The sequence below is a fragment of the Pelophylax lessonae genome (genome assembly GCF_965119305.1).
Source record: "Pelophylax lessonae genome assembly, chromosome: 1".
NCBI lineage: Eukaryota > Metazoa > Chordata > Amphibia > Anura > Ranidae > Pelophylax > Pelophylax lessonae.
In genome coordinates this window covers 884,594,660-884,616,436 of record NC_138768.1, presented here as the reverse complement: position 1 = coordinate 884,616,436, position 21,777 = coordinate 884,594,660, and the positions used below count along the sequence as shown (strand labels likewise).

At 45.6% G+C, this 21,777-nt stretch overlaps 1 protein-coding gene across 1 annotated transcript in view; it reads left to right on the top strand.

The window, feature by feature from the left end:
* Positions 1-495: 495 nt before the first annotated feature.
* LOC309548151 (cytosolic phospholipase A2 gamma-like) overlaps positions 496-21,777 on the top strand; it is a gene marked incomplete at both ends in the record, with an annotated part of 143,212 nt that continues 121,930 nt past the window's right edge. The window contains 2 exons of the mRNA XM_082248113.1: positions 496-510; positions 17,087-17,109. Coding sequence (XP_082104239.1) covers positions 496-510; positions 17,087-17,109 — 38 coding nt within the window. The remainder of the gene's footprint in view (positions 511-17,086; positions 17,110-21,777) is intronic.

Sequence of the window (21,777 nt, the reverse complement as noted above, 5' to 3'; positions counted from 1 at the left end):
AGCCGCTCTGCTGCAGTAGCAGCAATGTGAGCGGTCGGCAAGTGGCTAAAATGAGATAATCGATGTAATTCTTTTTACCTGACAGTATATGCTTTGACTCGTGTTGATGTGTTGTTATCAGGGTTGGACTGTGAAGGATTTATAGGTGATAATTTAATAAACTTTGTTTCATTGTTGTCTGCAGAGCTCTGGAAGAGCTTTTTTTTTTTTTTAATTAGCACCAGGGCCTTATCAATGACACCTGGCATAATCTGATAAGAAGAAGAAGTCTGGGTACCGCCCAATGATATTACATCAGTTCAGGATTATAAAAGACTGAAAACTTACACACAATCCAATAAACCTTCCCAATCACACTTCTATCATCATCTGATTTCTGCTACAACCATCGGTATCCTGTCTTCTGTATATCTCAGCTAAACAAATTCAGAAGTCTTACTGCTGCATTTTGTTTTAGCAGATTTATAGCAGTAGCGTGACCTACCTTCATCTCCAATGGCCGGCAATAAGGTGAGTGACTTTCTATTCATTTTTACTAATGTGATACTAAATCATTTCATGCAATCAGAGTAAAGAACTCACAGTGGAAACTGAAAATTGAAAGGATTAAGAGAGGTGCATGGAAGCCAGCCAGCCCCCAGTCTATGTACTCACCCACCAGTCTGCCACCAACTAAGTAGACCTGTCTCACTATATAAATAAAGAACAGGGGTTTAGTTGACACGCGTTTGCAAACTACACGGCACCCTGTTTTACCTGCAGTCCCAACACTGACTATTTTGAGTGTCTCCACAATGGAAGCACATGGCTGCTAATGGATAGATGGGAGACAGGTGGAAGGGAGGCAGCCCAAACCTCCCCCAACCCGCTCCCATCTATGACTGGTCTAATATATCATAGCTCTAGAACTCACAGTGAGCAAACAAAAATCAAACGGGGGGAGGAATGGTGGGCAGGGCTATTGGTGTGGAAAAATTGCACTAGAAGTGGAAGGGGCTTCAAACCTGAACCTGGATATGGAGTACAGGTCAGAAGTATGTAATAAGATTTTGCAGAAATGTTGAAGGTTATGTTATGTTTGTGTCTACAAATAATAATTTAAGTGTATTTTTTGTGAAAAAATTGTTTTGTAATTTTTTTATTGGGGGGGGGGGGGGGAGGCATCAGGTAGGCTGTACAGGGCCCTGTGATTTCTAGCAGCAGCCCTGAACACAGAGATTAGTACCGATATTCTGTGTGTATTCATTACTAAAGCATTGTAAACTGTGTTAACTATGTTTCAGTTTGTGAATGAATAGCGATCTCTATACAGACTCCTATTCATTCATCTACAGTGCAGGTGAAGCTGCAGCGAAGGGGATTGTCTTCAGTCTCTTCCCCTGTCTCAATAAAAAGACATTAGAGTTCTGTTAAGATCCCTGATGTCTCTTCAAAGCCCCCCCCCCCCAAAAAAAAAAAAAAAATGTAAAAAATAAATAAAAATAAAAAACATAGTGAGAGTAGATTTAGACATGTGTTTACATCTCCCTTGCCTCTAAGTGCCGGTTCACACTCATACGAGTGCGGGAAGGCTGCGAATTCGCAGCCTGTTCCCGCATCGCACACGCACCCCCGGCAGTTCACACTGCCATATGCGATACGCTGGGGGTGTCAATGTAATCTTAACGACACCCCCAGTTTGATCGCATATCGCAGTGCGATCGTGCAGTTCGCACAGGATCGGATCACACAAGTGTGAACCGCTGTGCGATCCGATCCTGATGCGGCTAGAAAAAAGGGTCCCTGTGCGTGTTTGGTGGCTAAACTCGCACCGCACAGCTGATCGCATGTAATGTCGGAGCAGTGCGCTCCGACATTACATGCGAACCCCGCACACGCACAAGTGTGAACCGGGGCTAAAGCCTGATCTATCTTCGGATCACGCTCCAGAGGTTACTTACAGGCAATGAGGAAGCGATGTGATGCTTCCTCACCGACTGTTTTAACCTCATTTTTGCTGAGCTTCCCCATTGACTTAAATGTGTAGCATTCAGCTGGCGGCATCAATTCAAGTTGGGTCAACTTTGCTGCAGGCGCAAAGCAAAGAATTGCGGCCGCAGCATGTAAACACCCCTGTGCGCTGCCTAATGTACCTTAAAGGGGGATGGTTGGCGAGTGGCAGAAATGCAGCTCAACAGTAGGGATGATAGAATGGTTCGGGTCTACCATCGGTTCGACCCGAACATTGACTGTTCGAAATTCAGCCGAATTCCGAACTTTTTGCGGTAAAAGTTCGGAATTCGGCAGCCAGAACCGACCAAAATGCAATGGGACAGGAACTGGGCTTTAAAAGCCAGTGATTGGATCAGAAATGTGAGTAAAAGCCAATTGAGGGGGCAGGAGGATGCTAGGAATGTGATTGGAGTGACTAGGGGGTCCAGAGGCCAATCAGTAGTGAATACGCCCCCCAGTATATAACATAGCCCAGCCAAACCTCTAGCACTGTAATACAGGGATGTGGAAGAGAGTGGAAGCAGTTCTGTTACTCCTGCTGCAAAAGTGTCATTTAGCAATTATTAGTGTGAGGAAAGGGATATCTAGTGTAGTTAGGGTGCTATTTTCCACTATAGTTAGATTTAATAATCTAGTTTCTGTAGGGAAAGTGTTAAGTGTCAGGGTGACTGTAGTGTAGTGTAGGGTTAACTGACTCTGACTGCTATGGCAGGGTGACCAAACCCTTTCATGTCAGGGTGACCGCCATAGAAAGCCATAGAAAAAAATAGTTTGTATTAGAATTGCAGTAGAGCAGGGATAGGGCTTTGTTACTTTCACACCTGGGCATTTTTGTTTCAGGCGTTTATTGGGCTTTTTTTGTGGACGTCTTTTGAGGCAGGCATGACATCTGAACTTCTGTGTAGGGGTATATATACACACACACATATATGTATATATACACATACACACATATAGGTGTGAAAGGAGCAGAACCCCATCCCTTCGCTTCTTTCACACCTATATATGTGTATGTGTATATATACATATATGTGTGTGTGTATATATACCCCTATACAGAAGTTCAGATGTCATGCCTGCCTCCAAAGACGCCCAAAAAATGCCCAATAAACGCCTGAAACAAAAACGCCCAGGTGTGAAAGGAGCGGAGCCCCATCACTACGCTATTGAAATTCTAAGAAAAATCATCTCTTTTTTTTTTTGGTTCTGGACATGCTACAGAGCTGAAACTTCACAGGTAGACTTTTTAGACCCCCAGACACTAAATCCAAATAAATCTCTTTTTTTCTTTTTTCAATAATTTTTTCAATAATTGGCTCTCTATCAAAAACGACAATTTCTAAGAACTTTTTTTGTGTGATTCATAGTCCCGGGGGCATGACCCAGAACCCTAGGCACTTTTTAGGGGCATTTATTGGGTTTTAGGGCTTCAAAATGGTATTTTTTGATTACCGAAGTTCGGGTCCCATTGATTTCAATTGGGTTCTGGAATCCGGACCGAACTTTCGGGAAGTTCGGGTGTTCTGGCCGAACCGAACTTTTCAAAAGTTTGATCATCCCTACTCAACAGCACATTTTTGCAAGCTTAAACAAGGCATCGCTCAAGCGGCTCATGCTTCAGTGAGGCTGTGTTTAGCTGCACAGAGATGCACAGGTGTTCTGCGCATCACCATGCAGGGAGTCCCATCGATATCAGTTGGGACACAGCTGCTGCATGGGTATGCAAAGGTATTCCATGCATTCCTGTGCAGGCAATCCCATTCATTTGGATGTAGCAGCTGCAAGGACACAGCTACTGCTCCAAACTTGACATCCGTGTGGGTGTATGCCCCTGAGCTCACACTGTTTGGGTTTGGGGCCATGCACCTACACCTGTGCAGATGTAATTTCTGTCTTTGCAGCCACTGCATCCCAATTGACATGAATAGGACTGCCTGTATAGGGATGTACAGAACACCTTTCCATCCCCGTGTGGGTAAACATGGCCCTCCATGGGTGTATGCGTTAGTACACCCCACTGAATGAGGTCTTAGTAGGAATTTAGCAGGAATTTTGTAAGTTATGTTGTGTTTATGTGCAAACAAGGAGTTTAGTGCTTTTGTAGCAAAGTATTGTTTTGATAAACATTTGTGCAAATATCATGGGGCCTAAAAAAATCAGTAGCGCCTCCTTTTCATTCTCCTGGTCATGTGCTTTCAGAAAATATACAGTTTGGTGGGTCTTTTACAAACTCTGAAGCTGTAAGTGAAAAATAAAAAACCTCCAGATTTTTAAAGAAACTTGGTTACCTACAGTTTTGCGTATGTTCGATTTTCACTATTGCGATGGATATTTGATGATTTTATAGCAAAGGTATTTGTTAGTTAGATTCTGAGTTAAGAAGCTAGGTCCCCCCCCCCCCCCATTGATATGCAAATAAACCAGTCAGATTGGTCTAGGAGCTAAACCTGTAACAATAAGTATGTGGGGGAGGTGTTTAGGACTTTTTGAACAAGTATATGTTCAGACAAAGGGGAGTTGTTTTTGGAACACAAAAGAAACAACATGTCTGCTTAAGGGCTCTTTCACACGGGCGATCCGATCGGATCCGCCTGTCAGTTTTTTTTGGCGGATCTGATCGGATCCTCCATGCAGCTCTATGGGGCAGCGGATGTCAGCGGAGACACCTCCGCTGACACCCGCTGCCATCCGTATCCAATCCTGTCCGTGAAATCTGGACAGATGGAAACCCTATTTTTCCATCCATTCAGGGATTGGATCGGATCGGATTAGAGCGTACAGGCGGTCCAATCTCATCCGATCCCCCATAGAGAGCAGCGGGAGCTGTGACACCTCCCTCTCCGCACTGCAAGTGGAGACGGAGCTGTCATCCGCCGGTTCAGCAGGGATCGGCGGATCGATCCCTGCTGAGCAGCACGGATCCGCCTACGGAGGCGGACCGTGTGAAAGAGCCCTTAGACTTGATCAGCAGTTTAGACTCTGAGCAAAGAACTATGAAGATTCTATCTTGATTCTATCTTTGAGTAACTGTTTAGGATATTTATTACATACACGTTGTACATGCTTATTTGAAGACAATTATCTTGTGCATGTTGTAGGCATATTTTTGGAAGAATGAATTGCACGATGTATATAAGGAAAAAAGCTTTGCGGAAACCCAGGCCCTTAAGAGAAGTAGAAATGTATGCAGTGTAATTATTGTTTACTAGACATTAAGCCCGTTAAATTAACGAGTGCTAGAACATATGTGGTCAAACATTTGTAAAAACAGACTTAGCACACCAACCGCTTCCAACAGTTTTGGCCGGCCGCCTGAAGTCTCTGCGCTCCATGTCCCAACGGCTGTCCGTGGGGCACATGCGCAGTAGCGCAATCCCACGGACACAGGGATTGGACACAGAGACACTTGTACTTTATATGTATAGATTATTTAGTATACTTAGAACAGAAGGAGCTATATATATGGGGGGGGGATTGTAGTGTGTTGGGGAAGGGAGGGGATTGTAGTGTATGGGGAGGGGATTGTAGTGTATGGGGAAGGGGGGGATTGTAGTGTATGGGGGAGGGAGGTGATTGGAGTGTATGGGGGGAGGGGATTGTAGTGTATGGGGGAGGGAGGGGATTGTAGTGTATGGGGGGACAGAGGGGATTGCATTGTATGGGGGGGGCATTATAGTGTATGGGGGAGGGGTTCTACAGTGCATGGGGGGATGGGTTCTACAGTGTATGGGGGAGAGAGGGGATTGAAGCGTGGGTGGGTGGCAGGAGGGAGGGAGGGGATTGTAGTGGGGGGAGGGAGGGGATTGTAGTGTGTTGGGAAGGGAGGGGATTGTAGTGTATGGGGAGGGGATTGTAGTGTATGGGGAAGGGAGGGGATTGTAGTGTATGGGGAGGGGATTGTAGTGTGGGGGGGATGGAGGGGATTGTAGTGTTGGGGGAGGGAGGGGATTGTAGTGTGGGGGGAGGGAGGGGATTGTAGTGTATGAGGGGGGAGAGAGGGAATTGTAATGTATGGGGGAGGGGATTGTAGTGTATGGGGGGGAGGGGACTGTACTGTATGGGGGGAGGGGGTTATAGTGTATGGGGAGAGGGGATTATAGTGTATGGGGGGGAGGGGATTATAGTGTATGGGGGGAGGGATTATAGTGTATGGGAGGGAGGGGATTGTAGTGTATGGGGGAGAGAGGGGATTGTAGTGTGGGGGGGAGCGGGGACTGTAGTGTATGGGGGGATTGTAGTGTATGGGGGAGGGAGGGGATTGTAGTGTATGGGGGGACAGAGGGGATTGTAGTGTATGGGGGGGGGGAGATTATAGTGTATGGGGGAGGGGTTCTACAGTGTATGGGGGAGGGAGGGGATTGAAGCGTGGGTGGGGGGGAGGGAGGGGATTGTAGTGGGGGGAGGGAGGGGATTGTAGTGTGTTGGGGGAGGGGATTGTAGTGTGTTGGGGAAGGGAGGGGATTGTAGTGTATGGGGAGGGGATTGTAGTGTATGGGGAAGGGAGGGGATTGTATTGTGGGGGGAGGAAGGGTATTGTAGTGTTGGGGGGAGGGAGGGGATTGTAGTGTGGGGGGAGGAAGGGGATTGTAGTGTATGAGGGGGGTAGAGAGGGAATTGGAGTGTATGGGGGGAGGGGATTGTACTGTATGGGGGGGAGGGGATTATAGTGTATGGGGGAGGGGGTTATAGTGTATGGGGGAGGGGAGATTATAGTGTATGTGGAGGGAGGGGATTGTAGTGTATAGGGGAGGGAGGGGATTGTAGTGTGTGTGTGTGTGGCGGGGGGGAGAGGGAATTGTAGTGCATGGGGGGATTGTAGTGTATGGGGGAGGGAGGGGATTGTAGTGTATGGGGGAGGGAGGGGATTGTAGTGTATGGAGGGGAGGGGATTGTAGTGTATGGGGGGGTTGAACGATAAATGTCGGGTTGGAGATTGGTGTGGGGGAGGGGAGATGTGAGGGCGGGAAATCAGAGAGGAGGGGGGAGGGAAGCTCCTCACACACACAGAACAGTGGATCATCCAATAAGAAAAGACCCCCAAATCCACCACCACCTCCCCTCCCAGGAAAATTGCTGTCACGGGCGAATCAATGGTAGTGGAGACCCCAAAATTGTACCGCAGGTGGCCAAGACGCTCCCCCTACAGCTGATAAAAATTTGGGGTTTCGGGGATGAAAGGGACCGGAGCAGTGACCCTGAGAACCGGGCCATCCCCCGCCATAGACTCCAATGTTAAACCTGGTCACCTCACGGTTAGGTCACGGTCCCTTTGGGGAGGGGATTGTAGCGTGTGGGGGGGGGGGGAGGGGATTTTAGTGTATGGGGAGGGGATTGTAGTGTATGGGGATGGGAGGGGATTGTGGTGTATGAGGAAGGAAGGGGATTGTAGTGTATGGGGGAGGGAGGGGATTTTGCTGTGGGGGGGAGGGAGGGGATTGTAGTGTATGGGGGGAGGGGATTGTAGTGTATGGAGGAGGGAGGGGATTGTAGTGTATGGGGGAGGGGTTCTACAGTGTATGGGGGAGGGAGGGGATTGAAGTGTGGGTGGGAGAGGGAGAGGATTGTAGCGTGGGTGGAGGGGATTGTAGTGGGGGAAAGAGGGAGGGGATTGTAGTGTGTTGGGGGGGAGGGATTGTAGTGTATGGGGAGGGTATTGAAGTGTATGTGGAAGGGAGGGGATTGTAGTGTACGGGGGGAGGGGATTGTAGTGTATGAGGGAGGGGATTGTAGTGTATGGGGGATGGAGGGGATTGTAGTGTATGGGGGAGGGAGGGGATTGTAGTGTATGGGGGATGGAGGGGATTGTAGTGTATGGGGGGGAGATTATAGTGTATGGGGGAGGGGTTCTACAGTGTATGGGGGAGGGAGGGGATTGAAGCGTGGGTGGGGGGGAGGGAGGGGATTGTAGCGTGGGGGGAGGGAGGGGATTGTAGTGTGTTGGGGGGAGGGGATTGTAGTGTGTTGGGGAAGGGAGGGGATTGTAGCGTATTGGGAGGGGATTGTAGTGTATGGGGAAGGGAGGGGATTGTAGTGTGGGGGGGAGGGAGGGGATTGTAGTGTGGGGGGAGGGGATTGTAGTGTATGGGGGGACGGAGGGGATTGTCGTGTATGGGGGGGATTATAGTGTATGGGGGAGGGGTTCTACAGTGTATGGGGGAGGGAGGGGATTGTAGCATGGGGGGAGGGAGGGGATTGTAGTGGGGGGGAGGGATGTGATTTTAGTGTATGGGGAAGGGTGGGGATTGTAGTGTGGGGGGAGGGAGGGGATTTCAGTGTGGAAGGGAGGGAGGGGATTGTAGTGTATGGGGCCGAGGGAGGGGATTGTAGTGTATGGGGGGAGGGGATTGTAGTGTATGGGGGAGGGAGGGGATTGTAGTGTATGGGGGGACGGAGGGGATTGTAGTGTATGTGGGGATATTATAGTGTATGGTGGAGGGGTTCTACAGTGTATGGGGGGGGGGGTTCTACAGTGTATGGGGAGGGAGAGGATTGTAGCGTGGGGGGAGGGAGGTGATTGTAGTGGGGGGAGGGAGGGGATTGTAGTGTGTTGGGGGGGAGGGGATTTTAGTGTGTTGGGGAAGGGAGGGGATTGTAGTGTATGGGGAGGGGATTGTAGTGTGTTGTGGAAGGGAGGGGATTGTAGTGTATTGGGGAGGAAGGGGATTGTAGTGTGGGGGGGAGGGAGAGGATTGTAGTGTATAGGGGGGAGGGAGGGGATTGTAGTGTATGGGGGAGGGAGGGGATTGTAGTGTATGGGGGGATGGAGGGGATTGTAGTGTATGGGGGGGGAGATTATAGTGTATGGGGCAGGGGTTCTACGGTGTATGGGGGAGAGAGGGGATTGAAGCGTGAGGGGGAGGGAGGGGATTGTAGTGGGGGGAGGGAGGGGATTGTAGTGTGTTGGGGAAGGGAGGGGATTGTAGTGTGGGGGGAGGGAGGGAGAGGATTGTAGTGTGGGGGGAGGAAGGGGATTGTAGTATATGGGGGAGGGAGGGGATTGTAGTGTATGGGGGAGGGAGGGGATTGTAGTGTGGGGGGGTAGAGGGGATTGTAGTGTATGGGGGGAGGGGATTGTAGTGTATGGGGGAGGGAGGGGATTGTAGTGTATGGATGGCAGGGGATTGTAGTGTATGGGGGGGATTGAACGATAAATGTCGGCTTGGAGATTGGTGTGGGGGAGGGGAGATGTGAGGGCAGGAAATCAGAGGGGAGCTCCTCACACACACAGAACAGGGGATGAAAGGGCGCGGAGCAGTGACCCCGAGAACCGGGTTGTGACCTAACCGCGAGGTGACCAGGTTTAACATTGGAGTCTATGGCGGGGGAGGCCGGGTTCTCGGGGTCACTGCTCCACGCCCTTTCATCCCCGAACCCCAAAATTTTTCTCAGCTGTAGGGGAGTGTCTTGGCCACCTGCGGTACAATTTTGGGGTCTCCAGCACCTTTGGTTCGCCTGTGACAGCAATTTTCCCGAGGCGGTGTTCTCTGCATCCCAATGGCTGTTCGTTCAGCACATGCGCAGTAGCTCATTTCCACGGCAAGGACACAGGGAAAGCGGACGCAGGGACACTTGCGTTTTATTAATATAGATGTTTGCAGTGGACTTAACGCTTACAACAAGAACAGCCGTTAAGTTGTCACTGAGGCTTTGACAACTCTGAGCAGTGAAATTCACCTGCAAGACGCACACTGCTATGCGACCCAAAGTTTTCGCTAAATACAGCAGACATGTGTATCGCTGAAATGTATTTTGTGCAATAGCTGACTAGCACCTTTTTCCAAAAAAAACTCTAATCTTGTTCTCTGTGCACTGCATTATGTCCCCATCATACACATTGGCTGTGCCGTTGATTAGGAGCAAAAGAAAGGCGCGGTTAAGCAAAAAAAGTCATTTTTGAAGGTTTGGCATGCTATAATTCTGGTTCTGGACATGCTACAGAACTGAAACTTCACAGGTACACATTTTAGACCCCCCAGACACTAAATCCAAATAAATTTCATTTTTTTTTTCAATAATTTTTTCAATAATTGGCTCTCTATCAAAAACAACAATTTTTGTTGCCTGATTCATAGTCCCTGGGGCATGACCCAGAACCCTATGCACTTTTTAGGGGCATTTATTAGGTTTTAGGGCTTCAAAATGGTGCTTTATGATTCCCGAAGTTCGGGTCCCATTTTTTTTAATGTTTTCCGGGAATCCGAACCGAACTTTTGGGAAATTCGGGTGTTCTGGTCGAACCAAATTTTCAAAAGTTCGATCATCCCTAGTCAAGAGGAATGATTACATCCTGTGGGTGGTCTCTGGTATACAGGACTATAAAAAGAGTCCATAGCATGTGGAATGGTCTGCTTTTTAGAGCTGTGAAAAGACCAAGCATGCAACCAGGATTTCTTACTGTCCTGTTCCTCCAGATATCCAGTGTAGACAGTTGACATTCAACTACCAAAGCTAAGTATTATTTGATATTTTGGGATATTGGGAATAGGAATGTATGTTTAAGTCGTGGTATTTTGTGTAATGTTTATGGTAAATTTTATGTGTAAGGAACTTTATGTATTTTCATGTCCAGTAAAGTTTTGTTTTATGCTTTCTATCAAAACTGCTCTTGGTGTGTCTGTTCATTTTAAATATTCAAGAGATATTTCAGTGGCTAGCAAAGAGGAAGGAAATGTGGGACTTTACATGAGTACGGCTGGACATATCATATTTAAATGGGTATATAGTGTATATAACCTATAGGATCTCGGGTGTTGAGAACCCGTCGGCAATTGGAAATTCATTGGATACTTGATTATGCAGAGGGGTATATAAACGGATACATGTAATAATACCATATCTAAAATTAATATTCATAAATAGCAGATTTATTGTGACAAACAATTTTCCAAGGGTACTCAGTCTTAACACATATAAAAAATTTGATATACAAAATTTAATATAACCCAAAAAAATGGGGACCCATAGGACGTTGACAACTTTAATTATTTAATTTAACATTCATAATCTAGAATATAACGTATATAAATACACATATAGCATCTTTATACCTGAAGTCTATAATTGAGAATAAATACATTGATATTAAATCCATAAAAAGCAGATTACATATAAAACTGAATTCTTCATAGGTATAGAATTTATAAATAACGGAAGCTTGGATATGAATTTTTTGATTGAAATACTTGTAGGCTCGACGCGTTTCGTGGATCTACGTCCACTCATCAGGAGCATAATAGGGAATATATATATTGATTGTGTATCTGAAAAAATGATAGGTATATATTATACCAGAATGTTAATATGAGAGAACGGGGAAAAGGGGAAAAAAAAATATATATATATATTTGTATGAAAAATAATAAGGAGTAAACACTACCTTAGGTCGTGTTATATTGTCAGAACGATCCACTTCCAGAGAGGAGGTATAGGGCCAAGCCGGGAGAAGCCTGACCCGGGGCTGAGGCATGGACAACATCCAATGGAATGGGAAAAGGCAGCAGGAATTTATTAGCCCAAAGTGGAAATAGAGGGACAAAGAGTTGGCATATAATTTTTCTCATCAGAGATTGACGTAATAGATGCTCCAAAATCAACGAAATCTGAAATCATATATATCATATAAATTGTATTGAACTATGTATTGGTTATCAACTTTCTTATCAGAGAAGAGATTGGTATTCATAGAGAGAAGAATATTTGCCAAATAGAGAAAACTATATTCAGGAATAGGAACAAAGGAAAAAACCAACTGGAGAGATCTATGTTGCGAGATGAAAAGAAAAAAGGTGAGCTGACGGGATAAATATCCGAGATATATATATGGCAGGAGGCTGCACATTCTAAGAGAGCACCAGAGAACATGGTAAGAATGGATAATTGCCTTAGTCAAGGGGGGTATACACAGATAAGAGTAGTATTGAGTGGAAAAATATGATAAGCTCCAAGAGATATAGGTAAACGAAGAGGTCAATTAGAAGACGGAAGTAGAGCACATGTAAAGATATTTCAAGCTGTGAAAAAATATAAATATAAATATGTAGCAAAAAGGTGGATCAAGTTAACCCCCATCAGATGTATTATCCAGGTTGGGGTGTGAAAGAGAAAGGAAGTGAGTCTAAAGATGAATTCTAAACATGATTGTGCTTAAAAGTGAAAGTGAATAGTCCCGGTGATTGCAGGAAAAGTAATACATAAAAAAGAAAAAAGAAAAAAAAAAAAAAAAAGGGGTGGATCAGAATATCATAGATAGCATTGGTTAGGGATCACCGAAGGAAAGTGCCGCAAACAGTCAGAGTTGAAAACCACTTGTGAATATAGAAACTATAAAAAGCAAATATATATCCAGAAGAAGTGATAGGTAATGCAAACGAAGCATAAGGGGTTAGTGCAAAAGAGATAACAGTTGTATAGACAGATATTATGCTCGGTTACCGCAAATATAATCGTCAGACAAATTACCAGAGTCCAGTATGGAGATGAAATAAGGAATAGTGCGCAGGCTGCAAGTCCCAGAAATTGGATGTTGATCCACGCCAACGCCATGTTGGCGTCGGATATATATGGGCGGAACAGAGACCTCCCACATCCGGTCCGGGGACCGGATGTAGGTCGGAAAAAGCCGCCTACCGAGCACAGATGGAAAATTAGCGATCTGGGCTACGCGGCGTCCAATAGATGTAGCGCAGCTCGCCTGCTAAGCATGGCGCCGATGGTCGGAGCACAGCCACGCCCCCCGCCTGGATGTAGACACAGAGGCAGGTCAGAGGGAGTAGCGGCTGAAAATACCATTGCAGCCCCGGAGACAGGAAGTCCAGGCTATCAACTATAGCCTTCAAGTCTAGATGGAAGAATGTATTTATATATAAATAAAGGAGATATAAAGTAACTTGGAATAAAGGGGAGAAGAATATAAATAATAAGGGAATAATGATATAGGGGATTAATATGAGTAAATTATATATACATTGGCAAAAAGAATATAGAAAACCTAAGTGGCAGACCTATACTTCGGGTGTCTTCCACCCAAGAAGTCTAGTGGGGCAAAAATTGGGGAATAGATCTGCCACCAAAAAGTCATTGAAAAGATGTCCAGCTGTCTCCATCCCTAATAGTATCGAGCAAAGAGGAAGGAAATGTGGGACTTTACATGAGTACGGCTGGACATATCATATTTAAATGGGTATATAGTGTATATAACCTATAGGATCTCGGGTGTTGAGAACCCGTCGGCAATTGGAAATTCATTGGATACTTGATTATGCAGAGGGGTATATAAACAGATACATGTAATAATACCATATCTAAAATTAATATTCATAAATAGCAGATTTATTGTGACAAACAATTTTCCACATTTCCTTCCTCTTTGCTCGATACTATTAGGGATGGAGACAGCTGGACATCTTTTCAATGACTTTTTGGTGGCAGATCTATTCCCCAATTTTTGCCCCACTATATTTCAGTGGCTGTCCAGTACACCATCATTATAAATGTTGTTGTTCCCACATTTGTTACATTCGCAAAAAGGCACAAATTAAAATGTAAACGTAGTTGTTGTTTATAAACTAAACACAGGGTCAAGGTATTTGATAGTTAGATTCTGTGTTAAGAAGCTAGGTCCCCCCCTCCATAGATAGTTCGGAATTCGGGTCACCCGAACTGCCCAAAATGTAATGGGACAGGAAGTGGGCTTTAAAAGCCCGTGATTGGCCCAGAAACGTCAGTAAAAGCCAATGAGGGGGCAGGAGTCTGCTAGGAACGTGATTGGAGTGACTACGGGGATCAGAGGCCAATCAGGAGTGAATACACCCACCAGTATATAACATAGCCCCGCCAAACCTCTAGCACTGTAATACAGAGGCTTTGGAAGAGACTGGAAGCATGTGTGTTTCTCCTGCTGTGTTAAACAACGTTTGCTGCATAGCCAATTGCTTGTAAAGCTCCAGATCAGCAGAAGAGCGGTCAGCTTACAGAAAGATTGTCAGTGTAGTTAGAAATACAGCGATTGTGCTGTTTGAGTTAGAAAAAAAAAAGAAAAAAAAAAATTAAAGGGACAGTGTCAGATAGAAATTATCTTCTGCTGTATGGAGCTGTTCTTTTAGTGTGAGGAAAGGGATATGCAGTGTAGTTAGGGTACTATATACCACTATAGTTAGATTCAATAATCTAGTTTTTGTAGGGATACTTTTAAGTGTCAGGGTTTCGTCTAGTGAGCACGTTGCACTGCTGATATATCTACAGCAGGTATACGTGCTTGCTAGTCAGCTATTGTGCAAAATACATTTCAGCGATACACACACCTGCTGTATTTAGCGACAACTTTGGGTCGCATAGCAGTGTGCGTCTTGCAGGTGATTTTCACAGTTGATAAAGCCTCAGTGACAACTATACATAAATTAAAATTCATAAAAAAAAAAAAACAGATTATTTTTCTTAGAATTTCAGGAGTGCAGGGATGATGTTACCCTCCTTTCATAAAGTGCAAATAAATAAAGTGCATAAATTGCATAAATAATCCCGAAACATTCAACAAAGCAAGAACAGAGTCCTTCAAAAGTCTTTGTTTATGTAGTGCCAGAGCAATACACAGTGCCCCCATCATACACATTGGCTGCGCAGTCGATTAGAAGGAAAAGAAAGGCGTGGTTAAGCAAAAAAGTCATTTTTGAAGGTTTGGTATGCTATAATTCTGGTTCTGGACATGCTACAGAGCTGAAACTTCACAGGTACACTTTTTAGACCCCCCAGACACTAAATCCAAAGAAATCTCATTTTTTTTTTCAACAATTTTTTCAATAATTGGCTCTCTATCAAAAATGACAATTTTTAACCACTTAAGCCCCAGAAGATTTTATCCCCTTCCTGACCAGGCCCTATTTTGTGATTCGGCACTGCGTGACTTTAACGGACAATTGCGTGGTCATGCGACGCTGTACCCAAATGAAATTGATGTCCTTTTTTTCCCACAAACAGAGCTTTCTTTTGGTGGTATTTGATCACCTGTGCGATTTTTTGATCATGCGCTATAAACAAAAAAAGAGCGACAATTTTGCAAAAATAACAATATTTTTCACATTTTTTTATATGAAATTCCCAAAAAAAATGTAAAAATCAAAATTTTTTAACATTTTCGGCCAATTTTGTTTTCTGCTACCTATGTTTGGTTAAAAAAAAAAATCGCAAAAAGGGTATTTTTGATTGGTTTGTGCAAATGTTATTGTGTTTACTAACTAAGGGAAAGATTTATGTAATTTTTCATGTCTTCAGACCTAAACCCTATTGAGCATCTGTGGGGAATCCTCAAATGGAAGGTGGAGGAGCTCAAGGTCTCTAACATCCACCAGCTCTGTGATGTCATCATGGAGGAGGGGAAGAGGACTTCAGTGGCAACCTGTGAAGCTCTGGTGACCTCCATGCCACAGGCGGTTAAGGCAGTGCTGGAAAATGATGGTGGCCACACAAAATATTGACACTTTGGACATTGTCACTTGGGGGTGTACTCACTTTTGTTGCCAGCGGTTTAAACATTAATGGCTGTGTGTTGAGTTATTTTGAGGGGACAGCAAATTTACACTGTTATACAAGCTGTACACTCACTACTTTACATTGTAGCAAAGTCTCATTTCTTCAGTGTTGTCACATGAAAAGATAGAATAAAATATTTACAAAAATGTGAGGGGTGTACTTACTTTTTTGAGATACTGTATATATTTTCTGTAAGGAACAAGTGCTGTTTTATTGCTATTATTCATATTTCAGAGTTTTACACTTGGTGAACAGCAGCTGCACATTATATCACTTTAATTTGTTGTATATACCTAGAGCGGGGTTATTTAAATCTTTTGATAAAGTTCACACTAGACTGAAAAGGTATAAAAAAAGGGGGAACTGCCCCCTGATTTTTTTTTTTTTTTTTACCCTTTCGCTGTCAGGGTGGTTTTCTGCATTTTTTGCACACCTTTTAGGACTGAAGATTACATAAAAACCCCCAAAACATGTTGAATTTTCTGAAAGCAAACACCCTGGAGAATTAAATAACGGTAGATAAAATTCTGGGGAATAAAACAGTAGTAGTTTCGATGTCACACGATATTAGCGCAACAGTTTATGAAACACAAAATTTCAGTAAAAAATACACTAAAGTTAATTTTTGGGAATGCAACCTCAATATATTGCCAAATTTTTTGATAAAATATAAAAGATGAGGTTGTGCTGAGTAAATAGATACCCAACATGTCGAACCAGAAAATTGCGAGCTCCGGTAAAACAGCAACAATATTCAGTGCCCAATATTTTCCATTGATGACGCTTTAAAAGCCCCCTACAGGTCAGAGTTAACTGTGAATTATGGGCTGAGAAATATTGTGATGTGTGCAGTGATATGTAACATGTAGCAAAATCAATGTTTTTGCATGTAGGCGCCCCCGGATGTGCCCCCCACCGATGCATGTATGTACTTTCATGTGTTTGTGTAGGTAGGGTGGGGTGGGGACTGAAACATTTTCTTGGGGGGGGGGGGGGGGGGTGATAGCATAATGGCAGTAGTAGGTTCTCTTTATGAAGACATTAATCTGATGCCTCTAGGCATGTACAGTATATTGGGGACTCCCCAGTTTGTTACGTTAAATGGCCAGAATCCTGATTCCCACATTGCACTGTATTCTGAATCCTTACCATCCTTGTTGTCAGTAGAAGTGACTGGGTGGCTTTAAAGTTGCCTGAATAACTTCTACTGATCAGAAGAATACTGGAAGAGTCATTTTAAAGTTTATGGCTGCTCTGGGTTGTCAGTGGTGGGAGGGGCTTGTGTACACGGACTCCACGTACTTTCAGGTTCATCGTTCCCTTGCTTTCAAGATCATTCTGAGTTCCCTTACATGAAGCTCCTGCTGACTGCTTTGGAATTCCCATTGACTTGTGGAGATAAAAAGAGAGGAACAAAATCCAATGTCATTGGGCCTCAAACTATAAAATGTCCCCCGGGGTCACAAGAACTTTTCATTGTTTCCTGGAAAAAAATGCTTTTTTTTTGTCATTTGGTTTGTATCATCAGATTCCTTCTTAACCTCACAATGTGTCTTTTGTGTTCTCACAGGAAAATATGGACATTGTGGACAAGTAAGTAAAGTTATTTTACTCTTTTTGTATATTATTATAGAGTGTGTGGCTTATTTTTGCTGTTCCTTTGTAGACCTATAGAGATAGCGTCTCTGCAGTTTGGAAGTGATGTAGTGGAGGGGGGGCAGCCAATGTGGCCACCTTGGGTGCAACATTTAGAGGGGTGCCTCAGTTTACATGCTAATTTAGTTGCTGTCACTGAGAAAGCAGGGAGTGAGTGACACGCTTTGGGGGCTTAGCCTGGGGGTGCAAGTGGTGTCGGTGGAGGAGGCTCCCTGCTGGTTGTTGCAGCTGCCGCTGCTACTGGAAATCCTGCTGGAGATACTCTTCTGCCCTCCTGTCCCTTTTGCTGCAGGACCGGTGAGGTGTAGGGGAGGGAGTATCTGGGGGGGGGTGATCAAAGCGGAGGGATGGGGGGGATATGGGGGGTGTAATCAGAGTGGAGGAAATCTGCAGGTGTCATCAGAGTGGAGGAATCTGGGGAAGGAGTTCTGGGGTGTGATCAGAGTGTGGGGGGGGGGGGGGGTTCAGGGATGTGATCAGAGTGGGGAGAGGTATCTGGGGATGTGATCAGGGTTGGGGTCTGGGGTGTGATCAGAGTGGAGGAATCTGGGGGGAGTTCTGGGGTGTGATCAGAGGGGGGGGGGGGGTTAGGAGTGTTTTCAGAGTAGGGAGAGGTATCTGGGAATGTTATCAGGGTGGGGTATCTGGGGGTGTGATCATAGTGGAAAATGGTATCTGGAGGTGTGATCAGGGTGGGAGTATCTAGGGGTGTGATCAAAATGGGGATATTGGGGGGCGTGATCAGGGTGGGGGGTATCTGGGGGGAGGGTGTGATCAGAGTGGGGGGTATCTGGAGAGTGTGATCAGGGAGGGGGTGTGATCAGGGTGGGGGTTATTATTATCATCGGTGAGATCAGAGTAGTGGAATCTGGGGGGTGTGATCAGGGTGGGGGGTATCTGGACAGGTGTGTATGGGGGCGTGTGGAGGGGTATCTGAGGGTGTGATCAGGGTGGGGGAATCTAGGGGTGTTATCAAAATGGAGATATTGGGGGGGGGGGTGATCAGAGTGGTGTGTATCTGGACAGTGTGATCAGGGTGGGGGGGTGTCTGGGGGGGTGGGGGTGTGTGATCAGGGTGGGGATTATTATGGAGGGTGAGATCAGAGTAGTGGTATCTGGGGGCTGTGATTAATGTGGGGGGTTGCAAGATCAGGGTGGGAGTATCTGGGGAGGTATTATTAGAGTGGGGGGGGGGATCTAAAAGTCCAATGGGTTAAGAGTGTAAAAATGACTTGCCTTGACCTGGGCGCTGACAACCTATGCCATGCCACTGCATAGGCCCCTTTGGGGGGGCATAAACCTGCCTGTGATGTGGGGCATCTCTACCATGTAAATAGAGTAGCATCAGAAGTGACATTTACAAAGGAAAGAAAAAACTGATTAAAATCCTTTACTTAATTTTATATTGCAATGGGGACCCCCCAGAATACAGCGATCAAGGAGGGTCAGCATCTAAAATGTACATACAGTATTGTTGGAGGTCCCCGTTTCATTTTTTACAAAACATCGGATCCTTACAGGGAAAATTGAATTCACGTTTTCATGTAAAAAATTAAATGATTTGGGGTCCCCTCAAAATCAGTACCAGGCCTTTCACATCTAGAGTGGATTTTATATGGATTTGGAGGGGGAAACCTGTGCAAAATAAAAAACAAAAAAATGTCATGGGGTCCCATTCAAAAGCATTTGGATCCCAAGTATAAAATAATGGTTTGGGGTCCCTCAATAATCTATACCCCTATTTCGGAGTATGCAGCCTGGCAGGTCATCCCTCCTTCTTCCTAAAGGATACCAAGCCACATGGCCTCAACATGGGGGGGGGGGGTCCATGGTAATAAGGACAAGGGGCTTTTCCCCATAACTCTGGCTGATGGCTGTGGGGTTGTAAGGGGGGGGGGGCTTATCGGGATTTGGTAGATAAGGAATATGAGGTGACATCACTGTCCAATTGTGGACATGGCTGTATTTTGTAAGTGATATCACCACAACCCCCCCCCCCCCCTTTGCTTTCATGGTTGGGGATTCCCAGTCATGTACGGGAATTAGGCAGTTGATGTCACTGGTTGTGAAGGACTTGCGCACACCAGCGTCCGTAACCACTTGCCACCCCACTACAGTACATTTACTTTGCCAGGGTGGTCAGTCACATATATTTATGTGATTTTGCCTCCTCTGGGTTAGGAGCACACACAGCGCGCCCCCCTGGGGCTTGCAGCACGCTCCTCCTGTGGACACAGCAGATTACTGTTCCTGGTGACCAGGTATAAAGTGATTGCCATGACTGGTCATAGCGGTCACATAACATGGCTTTCCATCCATGAACAGTGGGCTTTCTGTTGTGATCTGTAATTAGCCCACAGCAATCACATGGTGTCTGGCTACCTGTAGCATGTGATTAGCTATAGCCAGGGCTTTGTTTCTCAGAAAATTGGTGCAGTAACTCAGCCATGACCCCCCCAAACCCCCCCCTCCAAGAGTGAAGAGTTCAGGGGTGCACTTTGCCTTCTTCCACAGCTGCTTACCTCTGCATCCCCTATCCACATCTCACTTTTACCCCTGTTCACCTCTGACCTTTCGCATGCAACCCCCCTCCACTGCCCCCATCTTCTCCCTCCACCATCTCCACCCCCAGCCCACCATCTTCCACATGTCTTACTTGTGTTGTTTTAACCACTTTACCACCAGAGGATTTTGCTGTCTTACGTCTGGGCCACTTTTTGCGATTCTGCGCTGTGCGACTTTAACTGACAATTGCGTGGTCGTGCGATGCCGTACCCAAACGAAATTTACGTCCTTTTTTTCCCACAAACAGAGCTTTCTTTTGGTGGTATTTGATCACCTGTGCGATTTTTACTTTTTGCGCTATAAACAAAAAAAGAGCGTCAATTCTGAAAAAATAACAATATTTTTCAAATTTTTTATATGAAATTCCCCCCAAAAAAATGTAAAAATCAAATTTTTTTTTAATTTTTGGCCAATTTGTTTTCTGCTACCTATGTTTGGTAAAAAAATTCACAATAAGCGTATTTTGATTGGTTTGCGCAAAAGTTATTGCGTTTGCTAACTACGGGAAAGATTTCTGTCATTTTTGGTGTTTTTTTTTTTAAACGCGTAATGGCAGCGATCTGCGATTTTTTTTGCGGGACTGCGACATTGCGGTGGACAGATCGGACCCTTGACTGACATTTTTGACACTTTTGGGGGTACCAGTGACATTACTGCAGTAATCAGTGCTATAAATATGCACTGTTACTGTAAAAATGACACTGGCAGGGAAGGGGTTAATTTTATTGGAGAGGGAGGGGTTAATGTATGCCTGGTGCTTACTGACGTGTGTGGGGGGAGGTGACTGAGTGACACAAGGACAGATCGCATGTTCAGCTATGCTGAACCCTGAAATCTGACCCTGCCTGTCACTTAGGAGATCCGCCCGCTTGTGTTTACACAAGCAGGCGGATCTCCACACTAAATCCCAGACGATCGGGGGAAGAGCAGCGGCTCCTTCCCTGGCCCGACTCCCGCTGTGACTGAATACGGTGGGAGCGAGCCTCCGGCGGCACGCGCGCGCTGTCGAGAAAGGGGAGTGTCTGACGACGTAGGTCTACGTCGTCAGACAATAACGAGCCACTTTGCCGCAGTAGTACTACGGTACTCAGTGGTAAAGTGATTAAAGCTGAAGCATTCAGCTGGTTCTAGTACCTCCCCACACACTGTAGGTGGCTCTGCCTCTCTCACTTGCAGGGAGATCATCCAATGCGGATTTTGGAATCTGTACTGCACCCCGAACACCTTCATTTTCCCTTGTTCCCATTCTACACTAAGTGGGAGCCACTCAGGAGATCAGATCTGTGGGAGCCGTTGGGAGACAAACTGTCCCTTGTAAACACAGGAGGATCCAGCAAGGAAGAGGACCAGGAGAGGGCCTGAGCCAGAGGTGGTGGGACTGAGTTCCACCAAGTTCCAGCTGAAAAAAAGCCCTGGCTGTAGCCCAGTGTTTTTCAATTCCGGTCATCAGGGCACACTAACAGGCCAGGTTTGCAAGAAAACTGAAATACATTGCAGGTGATATCATTTGCTGCTCAGTGATTGCAGTACTCTAGTCTGCATCTCCCCAAGGTAATACTTAAAATCTGGCCTGTTATGGCACTTTTCCACTGCAAGTACCGGCTCGGCTCTACTCGGCCCTGCTTGGCCCGGTTTGCTTTTCCACTGCTGGTACCGCATGGTACGGTGTTAGAACGGTTCGGTACGGTACGGTATAGGTTTGCTTTTCCACTAAAGTAGTACTAAAGTTAAGTGGGTGGGATAACAACGGGGAGGGTGGGATTCTCTGACCAATCAGTGGCTAGTAGTGACTGCATGCAAAGGATTGTGGGATATGGTACCAGTTTGGTACCTGTTGGAACCACAATCGAGTAGGTACTGTTTTTTCAGAGCCGTACCGTACCGTTCGGTTCCATGCAGTGGAAAAGCAAACCTATACCGTACCGTACCGAACCGTTCCGACCCTATACCATGCGGTACCAGCAGTGGAAAAGCACAAAAGCGTGCCGAACCGTTACGGTTCCATGCAGTGGAAAAGCGCAATTAGAGTGCCCTGAGGAC